Source organism: Dromiciops gliroides, chromosome 1, assembly GCF_019393635.1.
Source record: "Dromiciops gliroides isolate mDroGli1 chromosome 1, mDroGli1.pri, whole genome shotgun sequence".
In the NCBI taxonomy this organism is placed as follows: Eukaryota; Metazoa; Chordata; class Mammalia; order Microbiotheria; family Microbiotheriidae; genus Dromiciops; species Dromiciops gliroides.
This window is the reverse complement of record NC_057861.1, coordinates 22,408,789-22,425,130: the sequence shown is the minus strand read 5'-3', so window position 1 is coordinate 22,425,130 and position 16,342 is coordinate 22,408,789. Positions and strand designations below refer to the sequence as shown.

At 45.5% G+C, this 16,342-nt stretch overlaps 1 protein-coding gene across 3 annotated transcripts in view; it reads left to right on the top strand.

Annotated features, from left to right (window-relative positions):
* FBXW8 (F-box and WD repeat domain containing 8) overlaps nt 1–15,402 on the top strand; it is a 117,331-nt gene extending 101,929 nt beyond the window's left edge. For 2 of the 3 annotated variants that reach the window (XM_043976825.1, XM_043976824.1), the window contains 4 exons: nt 2,615–2,742; nt 9,911–10,084; nt 13,400–13,516; nt 14,167–15,402. In XM_043976825.1, the coding sequence (XP_043832760.1) occupies nt 2,615–2,742; nt 9,911–10,084; nt 13,400–13,516; nt 14,167–14,311 (564 nt within the window). In that variant the 3' untranslated portion in view covers nt 14,312–15,402. The remainder of the gene's footprint in view (nt 1–2,614; nt 2,743–9,910; nt 10,085–13,399; nt 13,517–14,166) is intronic. The other variant, XM_043976826.1, reaches the window with a different exon arrangement.
* The last annotated feature ends 940 nt before the right edge of the window (nt 15,403–16,342 follow it).

Genomic DNA, 16,342 nt, shown 5'->3' with positions numbered 1-16,342 from the left:
GTTACTGTGTACAATGTTCTCTTGGTTCTGCTCACTTCACTCAGCATCATTCCACTTAAGTCTTTCCAGGTTTTTCTGAAACTGCACAATAATATTCCATTACATTCATATACTACAACTTGTTCAGCCATTCCCCAATTGATAGGCATTCTCTCAAATTCCAATTCTTTTCCACCACAGAGAAATTCTATAAATATTTTTGTACATGTGGGTCCTTTTCCCTTTTCTGTGATCTCTTTGGGATAGAGACTTAGTAGTGGTATTACTGGGTCAAAGGGTATGCACAGTCCCATAGCTCTTTGGGCATAGTTCCAGATTTGCACCTTCTTTTGACGAATGGAGTATTAGACTTCCCACCATGAAGGAAAGTTTCCTTTGGCCTCAGGATCCAAACTCAGGCAAGAGCCTGCGCCTTACTCTGCCATACTACCATAAAAAGACTTAAGACTTATTGCCTTATCATAAAGAAACCGAGGTGATAATCAAGTGTTTTCTCTGGTGGTGCTTAGTTAAAGACTACTGAAAGATACGAGACTTGTTTTTGTATATTTTCTCTTCTCAGGAGGATGGAATGAAAATGCTTTATGAGGGGCAGCTAGGTGGCACAGTGGTTAAAGCACCGGCCCTGGAGTCAGGAGGACCTGAGTTCAAATCTGGCCTCAGACACTTGACACTTACTAGCTGTGTGACCCTGGGCAAGTCACTTAACCCCCATTGCCCTGCAAAAAAAAAAAAAAAATTTAAAAATGCTTTATGAGCATGGAATATAGTATTGTCTCTGGGGATGGGTAGAGATGCTATCCTACTTCTTCATACACACTCTATAGATAACTGATGGGTTCAGTGCTTCCTAAACAATAGATGAAGCTTATGGAGGCAAGGATGGGAAACTGAGCATGGGGGTAGTATTTGAAAAACAATCTTTTAGTTTCTTCCTGGGTACAGGTGGAGGGTTGTCTTAATCCAATGGCCTCACCCTAGAGCTCAGTCCTGATGCTATGAACACTACCTACAAAAGTGTTGTTGTTGTTCAGTCCTGCCTGACTCTGTGACACCATTTGGGGTTTTCTTGGCAAAGATACCAGAATGGTTTACCATTTCCTTCTCTAGCTCATTTTACGGATGAGGAAAGAGAGGAAAACTGGGTTAAGTGACTTGCCCAGTCATGCAGCAACTATGTGTATAAGGTCATATTTGAACTCAGGTCCTCTTGACTCCAGACCCGGTGCTTTATCCACTGTACCACCTAGCTTCTTTTTCATAAATTTAGACAACATATTAAATAACTGCTGTAGCTGCTTCTTTCAGTTCCAAAAGTACTATGGAAGATTTTCTTTTAAGCATTTCACTATTTATAAGACTAATTTCAGTAACTGGTATGGTGACTTATTTAGAAAGAAACTGTGAGATCCATTTCTCCCCACCATGTTGCTTAATATAATTCAGATCTTTCTTAGATATTTACATTCTCAGAACATAGCTTTTGCTTTCCTACCCCTGGGCCTTTGTTCATTTTTGTCCCTTCTTCTGAAACACTCTGCTCTCCTCAGATCTGCTTGACTTGGTCCCACACATTATAGGAAGGAAAAAAATTGCTTGGCAGCTAGCAAATACGGCCTCAGGCACTTACTTGCTGGGTGATCCTGACCAAGATATTTACCCTTGGGACAGCTAGGTGGCGTAGTGGATAAAGCACCAGCCCTGGATGCAGGAGGACCTGAGTTCAAATTCGGCCTGAGACACTTGACACTTACTAGCTGTGTGACCCTGGGCAAATCACTTAACCCTCATTGCCCTGCCTCCCCCCCCCCCCCCCAAAGATCCTTACTCTCCCTGCGCCTCAGTGTCCTCATCTATCAAATGGGGGTGATAATAGCATCTACCTTCCAGGTTTGTTGTGAGGATCAAATGAGATAATAATAGTGAAGTACTTGGCACAGTGCCTGGCACATAGTAGGTGCTATAAAAATGCTTATTGCCTTCCTGAGCCCTTCCCCTGCCTACATGACCATGGGCTAGTTGCATAAATGTTTGGGCCTCAGTTTCCTCATGTGTAAAATGAGGGGAATGGACCAGGTCATGGGCTCACAGGAAAGGACCAGGGAGACTACTGGGCCAACCCTTCATGTTATAGATGAGGATCCTGAGGCTGGGAGAGATTAACTTTGAGTGACTGAGCCAGGATTCTAACCCTGTCCTCTTTGTCCTAAGGCTGGCTACGGCCCCTTTTTTTCCTATTCTTACTCTCAGGCCTATCTCTTTAGTGTTGCTGAGTGGTGCTCGGCTTCCACTCTCCATAATCCTCTGTGCATGTGTCCTCTTGGGTCCATTCCAGAGATAGTTGGTTACTTTGGCAGTTAAAGTTTCTGCCCGACCTTTCCAAGACTAAGGGGGCAAGCACAATAGCTGCTTTCTCCTCATTTTGACTGCTTGTAGTTACTGTGCCCTTGGCCATCGAGAGTATCTCCAGTTTGCAGAGTCCCCATAGCATCATTATCCCAGGGAAGGCTGGGAAAATGACCTGTCAAACACCTGAAGAAAAGGCACTTGGGACAAGCCCGGTCCCTGGTCTGTGGGGTTCAAGTATGTAGGTGCTGTTCTTTTTCCCTGACAGATACTGCTGTACAGTCTTCAAACAAGTCAGTGCCTGACCACACTGGGCAGCTCCCTGGGTGACTTCACATGTGTCAACCTCCGGAACAGTCCCCCACACCTGCTGGTCACAGGCAATAAGGACAGGAGGTATGTTGGAACCAACAGCAGCCCTTTCACCTCCAAGATTCCAGTCGTTTCCCCCTCTCCCTCCTCCTGCTCCTCCTCCTCCTCTTCCTCTCTGCTCCTGCTGCTTCTCGGGCCCACATCTACACCCAGCCCCAGTTCAACCTAATGTTGTAAACGCTGCCTCCGTGAGTTTGGAGAGCCTGGTATTAGGTAATGGTTGGATGTCTCTGCCTCTCGGCTTTCTTTCTGAGAGCATCATGGGAAGATTTTCTTTTAAGCCATTTGGTGGACGCAGTTGGTGGAGGGTCCAGAGAGACCACTTGGAATATTTTTTCCCCCTGCTGCAAAATTTGTCTGGCATTTAAAAGCTCACTTTCTGATATTAAAAACAATAACCTAAGGGATGAATCATGTTCAGTGAAATGAGTTTGTTTGCCAAATGATGTCAGGAGTGTATTTCAGAACACTATGGTGTCCCTCCAGTGACCAAAAAAGAGAGCGAGAGAGAGAAAGACGGACTTTATATGAACAAGTTCCAGGCTCTATTTAGCTGATTAGCGGCCTTCCCTTTAACTCGTTGGCTTAGGGAGTCAGGTTTTCCCTGTACGGTGTTCTTTGCCAGCGATGGGCACACCGGGAACCAGCAGCACGAAAGGATTAAAGTGTTTGAAAAGACCCTCTGAGTCCAATTTTTAGGTTTTCTTTTTTCCCCCCTTTTTTGTTTTTTTGGCTAGTTATCTGCAGTGTCTGATCCAGTGCCCCAAAGAGATGTGCAATGGCGAGGGGCCAGTGTCTAATGGCACCCCTCCCTCCCCCAGTGCTCGGCACCGGGCTGCAGGTGGTGGTCTGGTTCGGTGGTGGGTATCAGATTGTGAGGCGGATACTTTCTCTTGCCAAATCCCAGACCTCTGTCCCGCCAGTGCAGCAGCTTGCAAAAATAATTATTTTATCAAACAATGTTTTCAGCACCCCCTCCCCTCACCAACCCCTCCCCATTTTTCAGGGCAAAGATAATGCAAGCGCAACGCATACGTTGTTGGTCAAGAAAATACTCACTCATTTTTCTTAGTCGCCTGAAGACAGCTGATGTTTTGATAGGTGTAACGCGATCATCCAGCAAACAGGCCAGGCTATTTTTCTCTTACAAAGCCAGGTTTGATGAGCAGCCTCCCCATGTGGCCGAGCAAAACCAAACAAATCAATTTATAGTTTTAATCTTGTGTATTAGTGTTACCAAAGCGAGCTATGTGTTGATTTGTGCAGGGGCTACAAAGAACACAAGCTTATCTGATACCCTTCTTCCCACTGGGACTTGGCAGCCACTTGTCTTCTAGGAGAGTAAATGCAGAAGGCCACTTGCGATGTCCAAATGAAAAGCTTTGGGATTATAGATTTATTCGTGCAGAGTTTGTTTACAACATGAGCATTTGGGTGTTCAGTCACAGCTAGATTCACAGGGAACCAAAACAGTGGAGCAGAGAAGAGACCCCTGGTCTCTGCATCCACGGGCCCAATTAGGAACCAGAGGAAGAGTTTTGAGCCAAGTTGTAATACCATTAGCAGCTGCACATTGGATTGTCAACTGGGAGGCCTATAGATCCTCAGCAGAGCAGACTTCTCCCCCCAGAGCAGGGATCCCTAATTAGGTGCTCTGTCCCCTGAGCAGGAGCCAAATGGCGTGTGTAAAAGGGGACTCTTGTCCCTCCGAAGTCTAACAATCTGACCTCATTATCTGTCACGGTAAGCCCATCTTAATAGATGATACACTTGACGTACACATCTTAAAATCTCTCTCCAAAGGTGTGATTGTTTTTGTGGGGCCCAAGAGATAGCAGCATCTGATCCCAAAGGGGGTTCCCACAGCAGTGTAGATGCTGGTGCATCACTGATGGGATGTGGATGAGGAGCACACTTGCTGGGATCAAAGTAGCGCCTTTTATGAAAGTTTATTTGAAAACTTGAAAAAGAAAGAAGTCTTTCAACAGTCACAGTAGCATATGTAGGAAAGGGAGGGAACTGATTTGGACTGAGGCATCTTGATATCTCAGGACCAGGAAATGTGAATGTGTTGTGAAAAAACAAACCTCAGTGAAGGTAATGAAGATCCTTTTTATTAAGGAATGCAATAATGAGCATAATAATGATAGTAGGAACATTTATATAGTACCTACTGTGTGCTGGCCATCATGCTAAGTGCTTTACCAGTAGTACCTACTGTGTGCTGGCCATCATGCTAAGCACTTTACCAATATTATCTCATTGGATCCTCACAACAACCCTGGAAGGTAGATACTATTATGATCCCATTTTGAAGGTTGTGGAAACTGAGGCAGAATTGGAGTGACTTGCTAAGTGTCTGAAACTGTATTTCAGATTCTAAGCCCAGCACTCTATCCACTGTGCCACCAGCTGCCTCATAGCTAGCCCCCCTCACACACACACACACACACACACACACACACACACACATATATGTACACACACACATTTATACATTATCCCATTTGATCCTGATACAATTCAATTCCACCCCCAGCCATCAAGGGGGGGGGGGGATCCACAGATAATACCAGAAATTCAGCCCTGTTCTCTAGGAGTTTAATGCTTTATTTAAAGAAGAGGGAAATGTTCAGTGCTCTGACAGGAACAAGAAGGACATCCTCAGGTATCATTGGAAAAATCCAAAATCACCTTTTTAATGTGAAAAAACAAGCCCCCATTGAACCATAATTGTGCTTTATGAATAGCATTAGAGTAAAAATCCATAAAACCTTCCAAATATTTTAACATCCAAATTAGGGCCAAATGTAGAAAAAATGATTCGGTGTGAGTAATTTTCAGTATTAATTAAAATAGGGAGGACCTTTTCTGGGAATGTTAAGCTTGATAAAAACAACAACAACAACAACAACAAAAAAACAACAACCCTCCAGGTTTCCAAAACAAGTACTCTCCCTCCCAACCACCTGGTGAGTCATTTGCTCATCAAACGCCAGGGAGGGTTGGAGGTGTGGGATCCAGACCCCGTGGCAGGACTCTGTCCCATGCCGCCTCTCATGTGTCATGTTTTTTTTAAGAGCTCCCATGGTGCTCTATGCTTTTTCAGTTCCTTGCAATAACTCTATGAGGTGATAGTGTGAGGATTCTTCTCCCTGATTTACAGGTGAGCGGTGAGGGAACTGAGTCTCTGAGCTTCAGTGGCTTGCTGGTTAGCTGCAAAGCCCAGTTCACAACCCCCAGGCTCCTTACTCCCACGTCCAAATCCAGTATCCTTTCCCCACTACATCGTGCTGCTTTTTGAAACTCCTAATTACTGATTAAATCAATTTCTAGAAAAGCAGGGGGCAACCCCGTGTGTAGATGAAGTCTGATGGCAGAGGAGTCACCAGGGAGGACCCTGGGTGGGGCTTTGCCAACTCCATTCCTTGTCGGCTGTTGCAGCTGAGTGGCCCGGAGCCCAGAGCTGGGCCGGGGGCTCCATTAAATCAGATGCAACCTGGGCTCTTTTGTTTGACAGGATCTTCGCCTTTTCCCACTGAGACTGGGAGAAGAGAGAATGGATGGAAAGTGTGACAAGAGTGAGCTTAGTGAGGGCTTAGATGAGGAAGGACCTCAGAATTACAGTATTTCGGAAGCACAGAGAAGTGGGGGAAGCAGGCCCCCTTTTGTCAGCAGGGATGGTTTAAATCCAGTGTGGCTGGAGAACAGAGGTGGCCTCGTGAAGTTCCTTCCAGCCCTTCCTCTATTTCTACAACCGCCTACGTGTTGCTGATCTCTCAAATGAAGTTGGCACTCTGGGGAGGGGAAGCTTATCAGGGTCAGGCTCTCAGCACAAGCAGGAGGCAGTGACTGGGGCCCACCTCAGGGACAGCAGCAGGTTGCCAAGGTAACCTCGGCTAAGCTGACGTTCTCTCCGTGACAATCATTTCTCTTTCAGTTATCTTGTTTCTCAGTAAACTTAGGATCAGGTGCATTGAATCAAATGGCGTTTCTTAGGAAATCGATGTAGCTGTATTGGACTCTTTAAAGTCACAGGTCTCTGTGTTAGTGGGACCTGTGAAAAGTACAGCATAGATAGCATTCATAAGTATACCATTAAAACGAGCACAAGTGAACGCGTGCCTTGCTGAATTTTAGTAATGACACTTCAGCTTATTCAGCTTTGTTTTTAGAATTTCCTTCTTAGGCCAGCCATCCTAGTCAAACACCATATGAAATGACTATCCAGGCCCTAGAACCAAGTCTTCAATGCAGTAGGGCCTCAATAACTTTATTGAATTGATGTCATTAGACATAGTAAGCCTTTGCTGAAGGTTTGTTTGGTTAAAAAAGCTTCTAGTCTTAACCTTCTTCAATTAAATGGGCCAGTGTTTCTTTAGAATATGTTGGGTTTTTTTACAAGGGAGCAAAACTGCTATTTAAAGGGGCTTTTTAGACATCTCTTTATGTACCAAAATAAATAGCTGTAACTACTTACTGTCACTGAAACCAAACTGAGGCGTGCTTTCATTCCTGTTGTGTATTTGGTGGGGATTTGGGGTGGGGAGAATCTTTTGTTTTGAAAAGCTAAATTTGAATGCCTTACTACTTCATCTCCCCTCTCTCCTGGATGCTTTTTTTTTGGATAGAAACGTAGCTGAAGGTCAGATCCTTAATAAACCGACCAAGCCAGAGTCTGAATGGGCTTCAGGTTTGTCGCCAGCTATTCTATCAAATACAATGAACCTTTATTGTCAGATGGGACTTTCCAAGCCAAACCAATGGGAAGGAAGCCCCAAGTTGTCATCTCCAATTAAAGAGACTCTGAGCTCCCATCTTGCCCTGTTAATGTTACATTGCGGTGTGCTCATGGCATGGCCGGCTGTCAGAGGGAGCAGGAGCCGGCAAGCTAAATGCTCTGCTGACTCCATCTGTAAGGGTCAGAATAAGTTATTCAGCGCTCGGACGATAGATCCACCCAGAGCGTGCCTCCATCTCGGTTCCAGCATGTTTTCCTGCCCATCAGATGGATGCGACTCAGTTGGAGTCTTTGGATGGGGCTGGTGTCTTTTGTTTTAATTGGCGGAATAGAGCAGGCTCCTATGGAGTGATTTTCATTAGAGAGGGGCTGGGAGGGGGAGCTGTGGAGCAGTACTCCAGCTAGACCATGAATATTAAACATAACACAATTATAGCTTTTGCACCAATTATTTTTCTTTTCAGCAGACCACATTGATGAAACTCGAGCTAGCTGTGCGCCCACGATATCTACCCCAGCCTCTTTTTTGCCTCTGGACGCTGTCCTGTTGGCGTATCTGTGTGTGCGTTGGCTCCGTTACCTGGGTCTTGGTCCATGGAATGGATTGGTTTATTGCTGAAGTGTAGGCTTTACCTCCCAGGTTTGAAGGTGATTATTGTGCTCACCTGAGATTAATCTCTAGTCGATTGAGTTAACAGGAGCCAGTCCATGCCCTCAGTACTGTCCACAGGAAGGAAGCTACAGCTTTGCCTCTTGGAGTGCCCTCCAGAAATGTTTTCCTTTCCTCGCACACTTGGGGGGGGGGCGCTCCCCTTGGTCGTATTCATTTAAAAACCCAGTAATGGGATCTTTTGGTCTATTTGTTTATTTTTTTGGAGTCATTCATACTGCCATCCAAATGGAAAACAGACGGCAAACTCTGAACTCGTAGACAGATTTGTGTTTGCCTTTGTCTCCCTAAATGAGGGAGCCTCACTATCCATGGAGTAGCCCTTTGCAGGAGCCACTAGGGCAGCTAGACTCTTATTCACCCCAAACACTCCCGAGGACTCAGGCCTGCACATTTCCTTCTTTTCCGTTCTCCAGTTTTAGAGTAACTCTCCCGTTAGACCAACTCTCTCTGTGTAGCCAGGGCACGTGGGAAACGTTGCTCTTCCCCAAACAATCCCAGTCCTAGATTTCTCTAAGTCTGCTCGAGAGCTGACCTTCCATAGGGCCATCCCCCTCACCCTGCCACTTGCCACTCCCAGGGTGTCACTGGGCAGCATTACCAGAAACAATGAATGGCAGCGTGGACACGATCCCATGTGCTCCTCCGGACAGATCCGTCTGGCCTCTAGGGGGCTATGGCTCTAAGAGGGTAGTGTGGCTGTTATTGTCCCCATTTTACTGAATAAGAAGCCAAGGCACAGAGAATGGATTGATTTATTCACGGTCCCCCAGCTGATAAGCAGCAGGGTCAAACTGGAACCTGGGCCTTCTGTTTTCTGAAAGTGAAACCCCAGCTGCATCGTCCTGGCTCATCCTCTGATGAGGAGATCAAGTCCACCCCTCTTTAGTGGGTGGGCGGAGCCAGCACCCAAGCGCTCAGCAGGCCTGGAGAGTCACTTTCCATTTCTGAGCCGCAGTTTCCTCCTTTGTAAGAGGGAGATCATGTCTTCTTATGAAGGTAATTGTCAACAACCATCGAGGGGACATAGTGCAGGAAGCCAAGACATAAGCCTTTAGCTTGTGGTCCTCTCGGAACTTCTTTTGTCTTTCTTCTTTGCGTGTGCTTCCCACTTCTCATGGCATCTAGGTGTGTATTCTGCTTCTCTTTCTTAGTCAAGAGCTTCATTTGCATTCACTTCAGTAAGCCGGCCTTGTTTGAGTTTGGAAATGGACTATTCATGACTTACTAAATGATAGAGCCAGTCCATTTGACTGGTGCTCTGGCGCCTGACAAAATATGGTGCTGCTGGCAGCCCTGTTGTCCTCATGCAGCTCATGGGTGATTAGCTTGTAAACTGGCTGTTTGAACACATTCGCTGTTCATGGATCACCTAGTGGTAAGTTCTCCTTCACCTCTAAATCGAGCCCTCAGCAGGGACAGGTAGGTGCTGCTAATCTCCAATCAGCAGATGAAGAAACTAGCCCCATATTACAGACGATACGAAGGAAGGAAGCTTTTCCAGCTCTTGCTCCAAGTTCATTTATGCCTTAGATGACGCTGTTGAGATTGGGTTTGGAGTCGTTTGATTAATTAAACGTTTGCAGACCAAGGCAGGGGGAGATACATTAACACAGCCACATGCCAACATTGCGTGCCAGTGGGTTCTCATGTTTATGCAGAATTCTCTTATCTCCTTTCTCTGGGTGTCTGTAAGTGACGTTATTCTCTATTTTTTCAAAACCTAAAGCCGCAAAATTGACAGTGCGCTTCCCTTCCCGCGTTTATCACTTTCTCTTCAGGGTGAGGGTGTACGATCTACGGAGCAGTACGTCCTTGTGTTCACTCTATGCTCACCAATTAGGAGTCTCTGCTGTTCAGATGGATGACTGGAAAATTGTCAGTGGAGGCGAGGAAGGCCTGGTTTGTGTCTGGGACCAGCGGATGGGCAACAAGCTATGGGAAATGCACGCCAGGTAATTTCATTCCTCTAGGCGGATGAGCTAAGAATGTTCATCTGTGGCTCCTCTGTATGGCACATGTAAGATTTTAGTCCCTTTTCTTCAGATGTCACCAGTTCCAAGTTAGTAAAAATGTACTCATTCTTTCAAGATCCATCTTAAGTGAGGTAGAAAACAGAGGCTTTTACCTCAGACGTACTCAGCTTGTTCTAAGAACAAGGACTCTTAGTGAGGACGTTTGGGATTGCTGACCAGCCTTCATGTGTCACATGGACAGTCATCTCCAGCTGTGATCTCTGTCCATGACTTCAGTGAACAAGGGCTGCAAGGATGAGTCATTGGCATAGGTGGCTCCCTCTCCCTTCCTCGCTGCTTAAGGCCTCAGAGAGGTGCCTGGTGCACAAGCAGGCCAGTGTGTGCCTCAGAGATGACTTTAATCCCAGTTTTCCCGGCTTGGAGGCCAACTCTGTCCACCACACCAGCCTGCCTCTTGATGCCAATGGAAGCCCTGCTACATTGGTGTGGGACAACAGCATCTTCAGATAGTGTTTCTAATTGCATGTTTATGTGTGGGCTTATATTCCTTCTGGAGAATTTTGTTTAGAAACTCATGAATAAAAGATTGTTTGGAGGAGAATTCTCACTGAAAGTCTGCCCTCAGAACTGAGAATCATTTCCTTTGCCAGTGAACTAGGAGAAAGTTGGGATTTTAAGTATGCCATTCAGAACTGAGGCCAAGTGGTGAATAATATCCTGGAAATAGAAATCATTTCAAGGATTTAAACATTCGCAGTGGATGGGTCTATAGAAAATGATTAAGGAGATAATGAGCAGGAATAAATTCCTACTACTTAAAATAATGACCCATGCCAGCGTGTTTCACTGGGTCTGACTAGGTGGGGCATTTCTTTTTTCTTTTTTTTTTTCTGGAGAGCCACTTGTGTTTTTTTGTGGGGCAATGAGAGTTAAGTGACTTGGCCAGGGTCACACAGCTAGTAAGTGTCAAGTGTCTGAGGCCAGGTGGGGCATTTCTGAAGTTGTTGATGCTCTTTTGGAGCAGTTGATGAAATTCTTAATAGTCTGAAGTTAAAAGACCCAAGTTACTTTTATTGCTACCATAAGTAAAACACAATCGCCAGGGCAGCTAGGTAGCACAGTGGATAGAGTACTGGCCCTGGATTCAGGAGGACCTGAGTTCAAATCCAGCCTCAGACACTTAACACTTACTAGCTGTGTGACCCTGGGCAAGTCACTTAACCCCCATTGCCTCACTTAAAAAAAACAAAAACAACTACAATCGCCAAGAATGTGTAAAGTGGAATTTCACTTTGGTGTAGGTGTTAATGTACTGCGTCAGGTACCCAGAGCCAGTGTTTTCTTTTGTTGTGTCTCGTCATTGAAAGCCAAAGATGGCTTCAGCATCCACGTGCAGAGTGGCTCATACCTCACACACATACAGCCACGAGAGGAAGGAGGGTTTTAATGAGAGCAGGTGGTTGCTGGAGCCCTGGTATTGGAAGCCTGGCCTTCCCCCTAGTGTTTACCATCTCTGGTGCTCCCTCTACCTTTCAAGAGAAACTCCTCTTCAGGGTTTCCTGTTTGTGGGGTGTTTCTCATGTGATGCACTGATTTTTCCACCAGGTGGTGCTAGAAGCTGTCTAAATGTCTAGCCTTGGCAAACCAGGACCATAGATTTAGACCAAGGAATGGCTTCATAGATGCACTTAGTCGAATTCCTCATTCATTTTATAGATGAGGAAACTGAGACCTAGGAAAGGGAGGTGACACCCCTGAGGTTGTGCACAGTCCTAGAAGGTGTGATGGAGATCTGGTGACAATGGATCCTCTGTGACACTGTTTACTTTCCAGAGTAATCGACCACAACTTGAAGTAGCTGGTTACCCCAGGCACTCTTCCAAGAGCTCCTACAGCCTCCTGGGCTAGCAGTGCTGTCCCCATAATGGGCTTCATGGATTCCTCTGCACAATCACAAATGACCTTAGGGGGCAGCTAGATGGTGCAGTGGATAGAGCACTGGCCCTGGAGTCAGGAGGACCTGAGTTCAAATCCAGCCTCAGACACTTAACACTTACTAGCTGTGTGACTCTGGGCAAGTCACTTAACCCCAACTGCCTCACTAAAAAACAACAACAAAAAACAAAAACAAATGGCCTTAGTTTTATTCCACTACAGCTGAGGTTTCACAGTTGATGCCTCCAGCAGATCCTAGTTAGAACTTATTTCCTTAACTTCATAAGAGCGGGGTCTCCTAGTAGTGAATGATTCAGATGAAGGGAGATTTGTGTCTTTTGGTGAGGCTGTCTCAGCTTTGGCTTCCCTGGCTGGCTTACAGAAGGATGCCCGATTAATCCCATGGATCTTTGACTCTTCTGTGACAAAGGAGCTACTTCTTTCAGAATAAGGTTTAGATCTCAGCCCTCTACTCTTCTCTTTTTATGATCTCTTCTTTGGAGAATTCATCCCCTTTCACAGCTTTGCCTATTACCTCCTTTACTCCAAATACTGTCTTTATGACTGTGACTTCTCTTGCAGGCTGCAGTATTCATTTCTACCATCCTTATAGATATCTCAGACCCAACATGTTTACTAGACTCGTCATCCTTTCCCTGTACCAGCTAGCCCTTCTGATTTTATTCCCCTTCCATCTCAAATTAGATGCTTCATCCTGTCAATTCTTCCTCTTTAATATCTCTCATATCTATCTCTTTGTTCCTGTTGTCAGTGCTACCCTTGGCACTCCACACCAGCAATATTCAGTTTAATTTTTAAAATATTTGGATGTCTGCCCTTTGCAAGACATTCTAAAATTCATTTTTATTCTCATTCCATTGATGAGGAAACTGAGGCACAGATTTATAAGACCATAGGCTCTCTCCTCTCAAGATGCTTAGTTAGCTTCTAGGCCTGGCTCTTGTGCTCTCGCTCTCACTCACACTCTCTCTCTCGCTCGCGCTCTCTCGCTCTCGCGCGCTCTCTCTCTTGCTCGCACTTTCTCTCTCTCTCGCTTGCACTCTCTCGCTCGTGATCTCTCGCATTCTCTCTCTCTCTCTCTCTCTCTCTCTCTCACACACACACACACACACACACAAGTTGTATGAATTTGAGTCAGTTGCTCAATTTCAGTTTTGCCTCATTTGTGAAATGGGGCTTGAGCTGTGCAAACTCTCAGGTTCCTCCTAGCTCTAAGTTGTATGCTGCTAGACTAGTGCTGAATGAATGGTAAGGTGTGAGGTTGTCTTAATTGTAGTGGAACGTGTCTGTTCAAGAGTTGTCTTCTCTCCCTCACCCCCCCCCCCCTTTGTATTCCAGACACCCCGTGCGTCACATCTGGTTCAATACACACAGCCTTATTACAGCCAACATCCCTGATGAGAAGAGCCCCCGGGGCGCCAGCCTTCTGGATGATGACTTGACTGCTCACCGAAGGTCAGTTGGCCAGCCTGGCCTGGGTAGGGCTTGCTGGAGATCTGGGACTTCCCAGGGGCAGAAAAGTTTGGGAGCCAGTGTGGTAGCATAGCAGGATGGGGATGGCTGCTTTTAACTCAAGCCAGCGGAGTTCCCAGCTAGACTCTGCCACTTATAGGCTGCTTCCTCCTGACATGTAGCTTTTGTGCCCAGAGAACGTTCATGTGCAAGTGACCACAAGGGAGTCACTGGGGGCCTGGAACCTCCCTGTCAATCCAGGTACCAGAATAAAATCACCTGTTTGGCAGCGAGGTCCCCAAATTGCAGATATAGAGCAAAGACTTTATTTTAAAATTTCTACCCAATGAATTAATTTCTCGGCCTGTGTTCTTTGCCCTCACTCATCAGTTCATAATGGCATAGCCACAAATACTCATCATGTTACAGGCTCCTAAAGAGGAGATACTGGAGCAACATAGGCAGGGGGCAAAGGAAGCCTTGTATTTCCATCCACCATCAGTACTCAGAGACCTGGGCATCAGATAATAATGCAAGACGGAATCCTATTTCTAATTATTGATCTTTGTTACTAATAATGTCTTTTTAAAAATCCTCTATTATTAACAATTTGCATTTTTTTTTCTGTCACATCTTTTCTATGCTTTCTCCAGGCATCGAGGAATCATCTACGCCTATGAGTTTTCCACGGACCAGTTGGCTCTTGAAAGCATTCTTCCCATTTGCCGTTCATCTTATGATGAAGTGGCTGGTTACAACTACAACATTGGCCTGGCTGTCCCTTATGACAACATTTAGGGAATGATCTCTCCATTTGGAATGGAGAGGGCGGGAAGAACTTAGAGCCACTGCCCCACGTTGACACGTCAGAACCTACAGAGACCAACCTCTGCCAGACCCAGGCCCCGGCACCTTGGCGATAAGTGGCCCTTTTCAACCCCGGCCTCACCTGGGCCAGCTTAGGCCCGGCAGTGGCATCAGACCTCCAGAACAAAGAGTTGCTGAGGTACCGGCATTGGACCCTAGACAAGAGAGATTGATCTGCTCAGCTCTGGGTCTGTTCCAGAGTGTCCATGACCATAGCCCTCTGTGTTATGTCCTCCAGCATAAGCCGGCAGCTCTGGAGGGATCGGCTCCCAAGCATCGGCTCAGCTTTATTCAGAATAAAGAATGTATCAGTACAAGGACCTTTTAAAAACAATCTGCAACGAAACTGTTTCATGCTTTAGATTAAATTTTCTTCGTAAAATAAGCAGCTGCACAATGGGATAACTTTTCTGTTTTGGTCAAGGAGAGTTCTGGATTTCCTGTCTTTTAAGAGGTCTTAGAAATTCAGGGTAGTGTTCATCCTGAAAACAGCTTTGTCCCATCCAGACCTTTTGGTTTTTCAGATGAGAGAATAGAGAGAGACAGAGAGTTGGAGGATGGGGGAAATACAGAGAGGGAGTTGAGAGACCCAGCTGAGGGCAGGGGCCCAGGTCCCCTCCAGGCTGCAGCTTTGTTTTCTTTCAGAACAAACCACCTTTTTTGAAGATTACTCTGAGCTTCCTTTCAACCCAAAGATTCCACTAGGGTAACATCAGCCATCTAAAATACTGGGGTGTTGGAGAGGTATTAACTGTACTGGTCATGGGTTGGTTTGACCCCCAGCTGGCCTTCCTCTAATAACATTTGACTTCTGCCATGTTCTTCGCCCATGCATTGTCTTAATGAGAACTGCAAATGGACCTTTGGGCAAAAGTCAGTGCATCTCATCATGCATCGTTTCCAGTTTCTCTGCCCTGTTGTTTCCTGTACTGGAGCTAAAATGTCCTGTCTGTTCCTTTCTTCTCTCTCATTTCCTTCGTAAATATATGTTGCTATTTCTTTAAGTCTGTCAGGACTCAAACTATTCCACCCAGGACATTGCTTTTTAAAATATTTCCGAATTTCTGGTAATGACTGGTTTACAAAATGAGAGCAGATAATATGGGCGTCTCTACTGTCTAATGGGTCTAGTCTAGCATATTGCCTGGCATACTTACACAGCCTGTCATAAAATCTATTAGGTCTCTCATCAGGTCCCTGAACTATATCTATAAATTTTTGCCAGTTATCAGTCTTTCTAATACAGGATTCCATTGCCTTCAGCAATGTTTCCCTTGCATCTTTCAACATATCAAAATGCTCAGGGTTATTGGGGTCCCAGTCAGGGTCTTGAATAGGCCACCCAATATCAACCTTTCCCGTGGCTTCCAGGCTGTTTGCTGCAGCTACTATATCTGCTCTTTCTCCTGGGGACAATATTATTTCCATAAGGTCAGTAACATCATTCCAAGTGGGCTGATATGCTCTAAAAATTGCTCTAAACTGCCTGATAACTGCTGTGGGATCTTCATCAAATTTAGGAGTGCTTTGTCCCCATAAAGCCAAATCCTTGGGTGTAAAAGGTGTGTATTGTCTGAGCTTACGTATAGTACCTTTTTGACCATGGGCGAGGATCTCTTGAAGGGGAAAAATTTTTACTTTCTCTGTCTCCTCTACAGGGAAATCATTTCTTTCTTTCTTTATTTGTTTGTTTGGCATGGAGGAAGTAGAGGGTGAGGGAATAAGAGTTGGGTCATTTGGAATTTCAGTCTGAATGGCCTTGGATTTAGTTGTTCTGTTGGGCATTTCGGTTAGGCAGGCCATGTCTGTCTGCCAGTCTATCGTTTCAGTTTGGGTGGCAGACTCAGATGTAAACTGGGGCCTGGATTTTCCTCGTTTTATATTTTTAGTATGATAATTTTCACTTGCTCTGGCCCAGATTTTCCAATAACGTAAATGTTCAGGTGGACATCTACTTAGGGT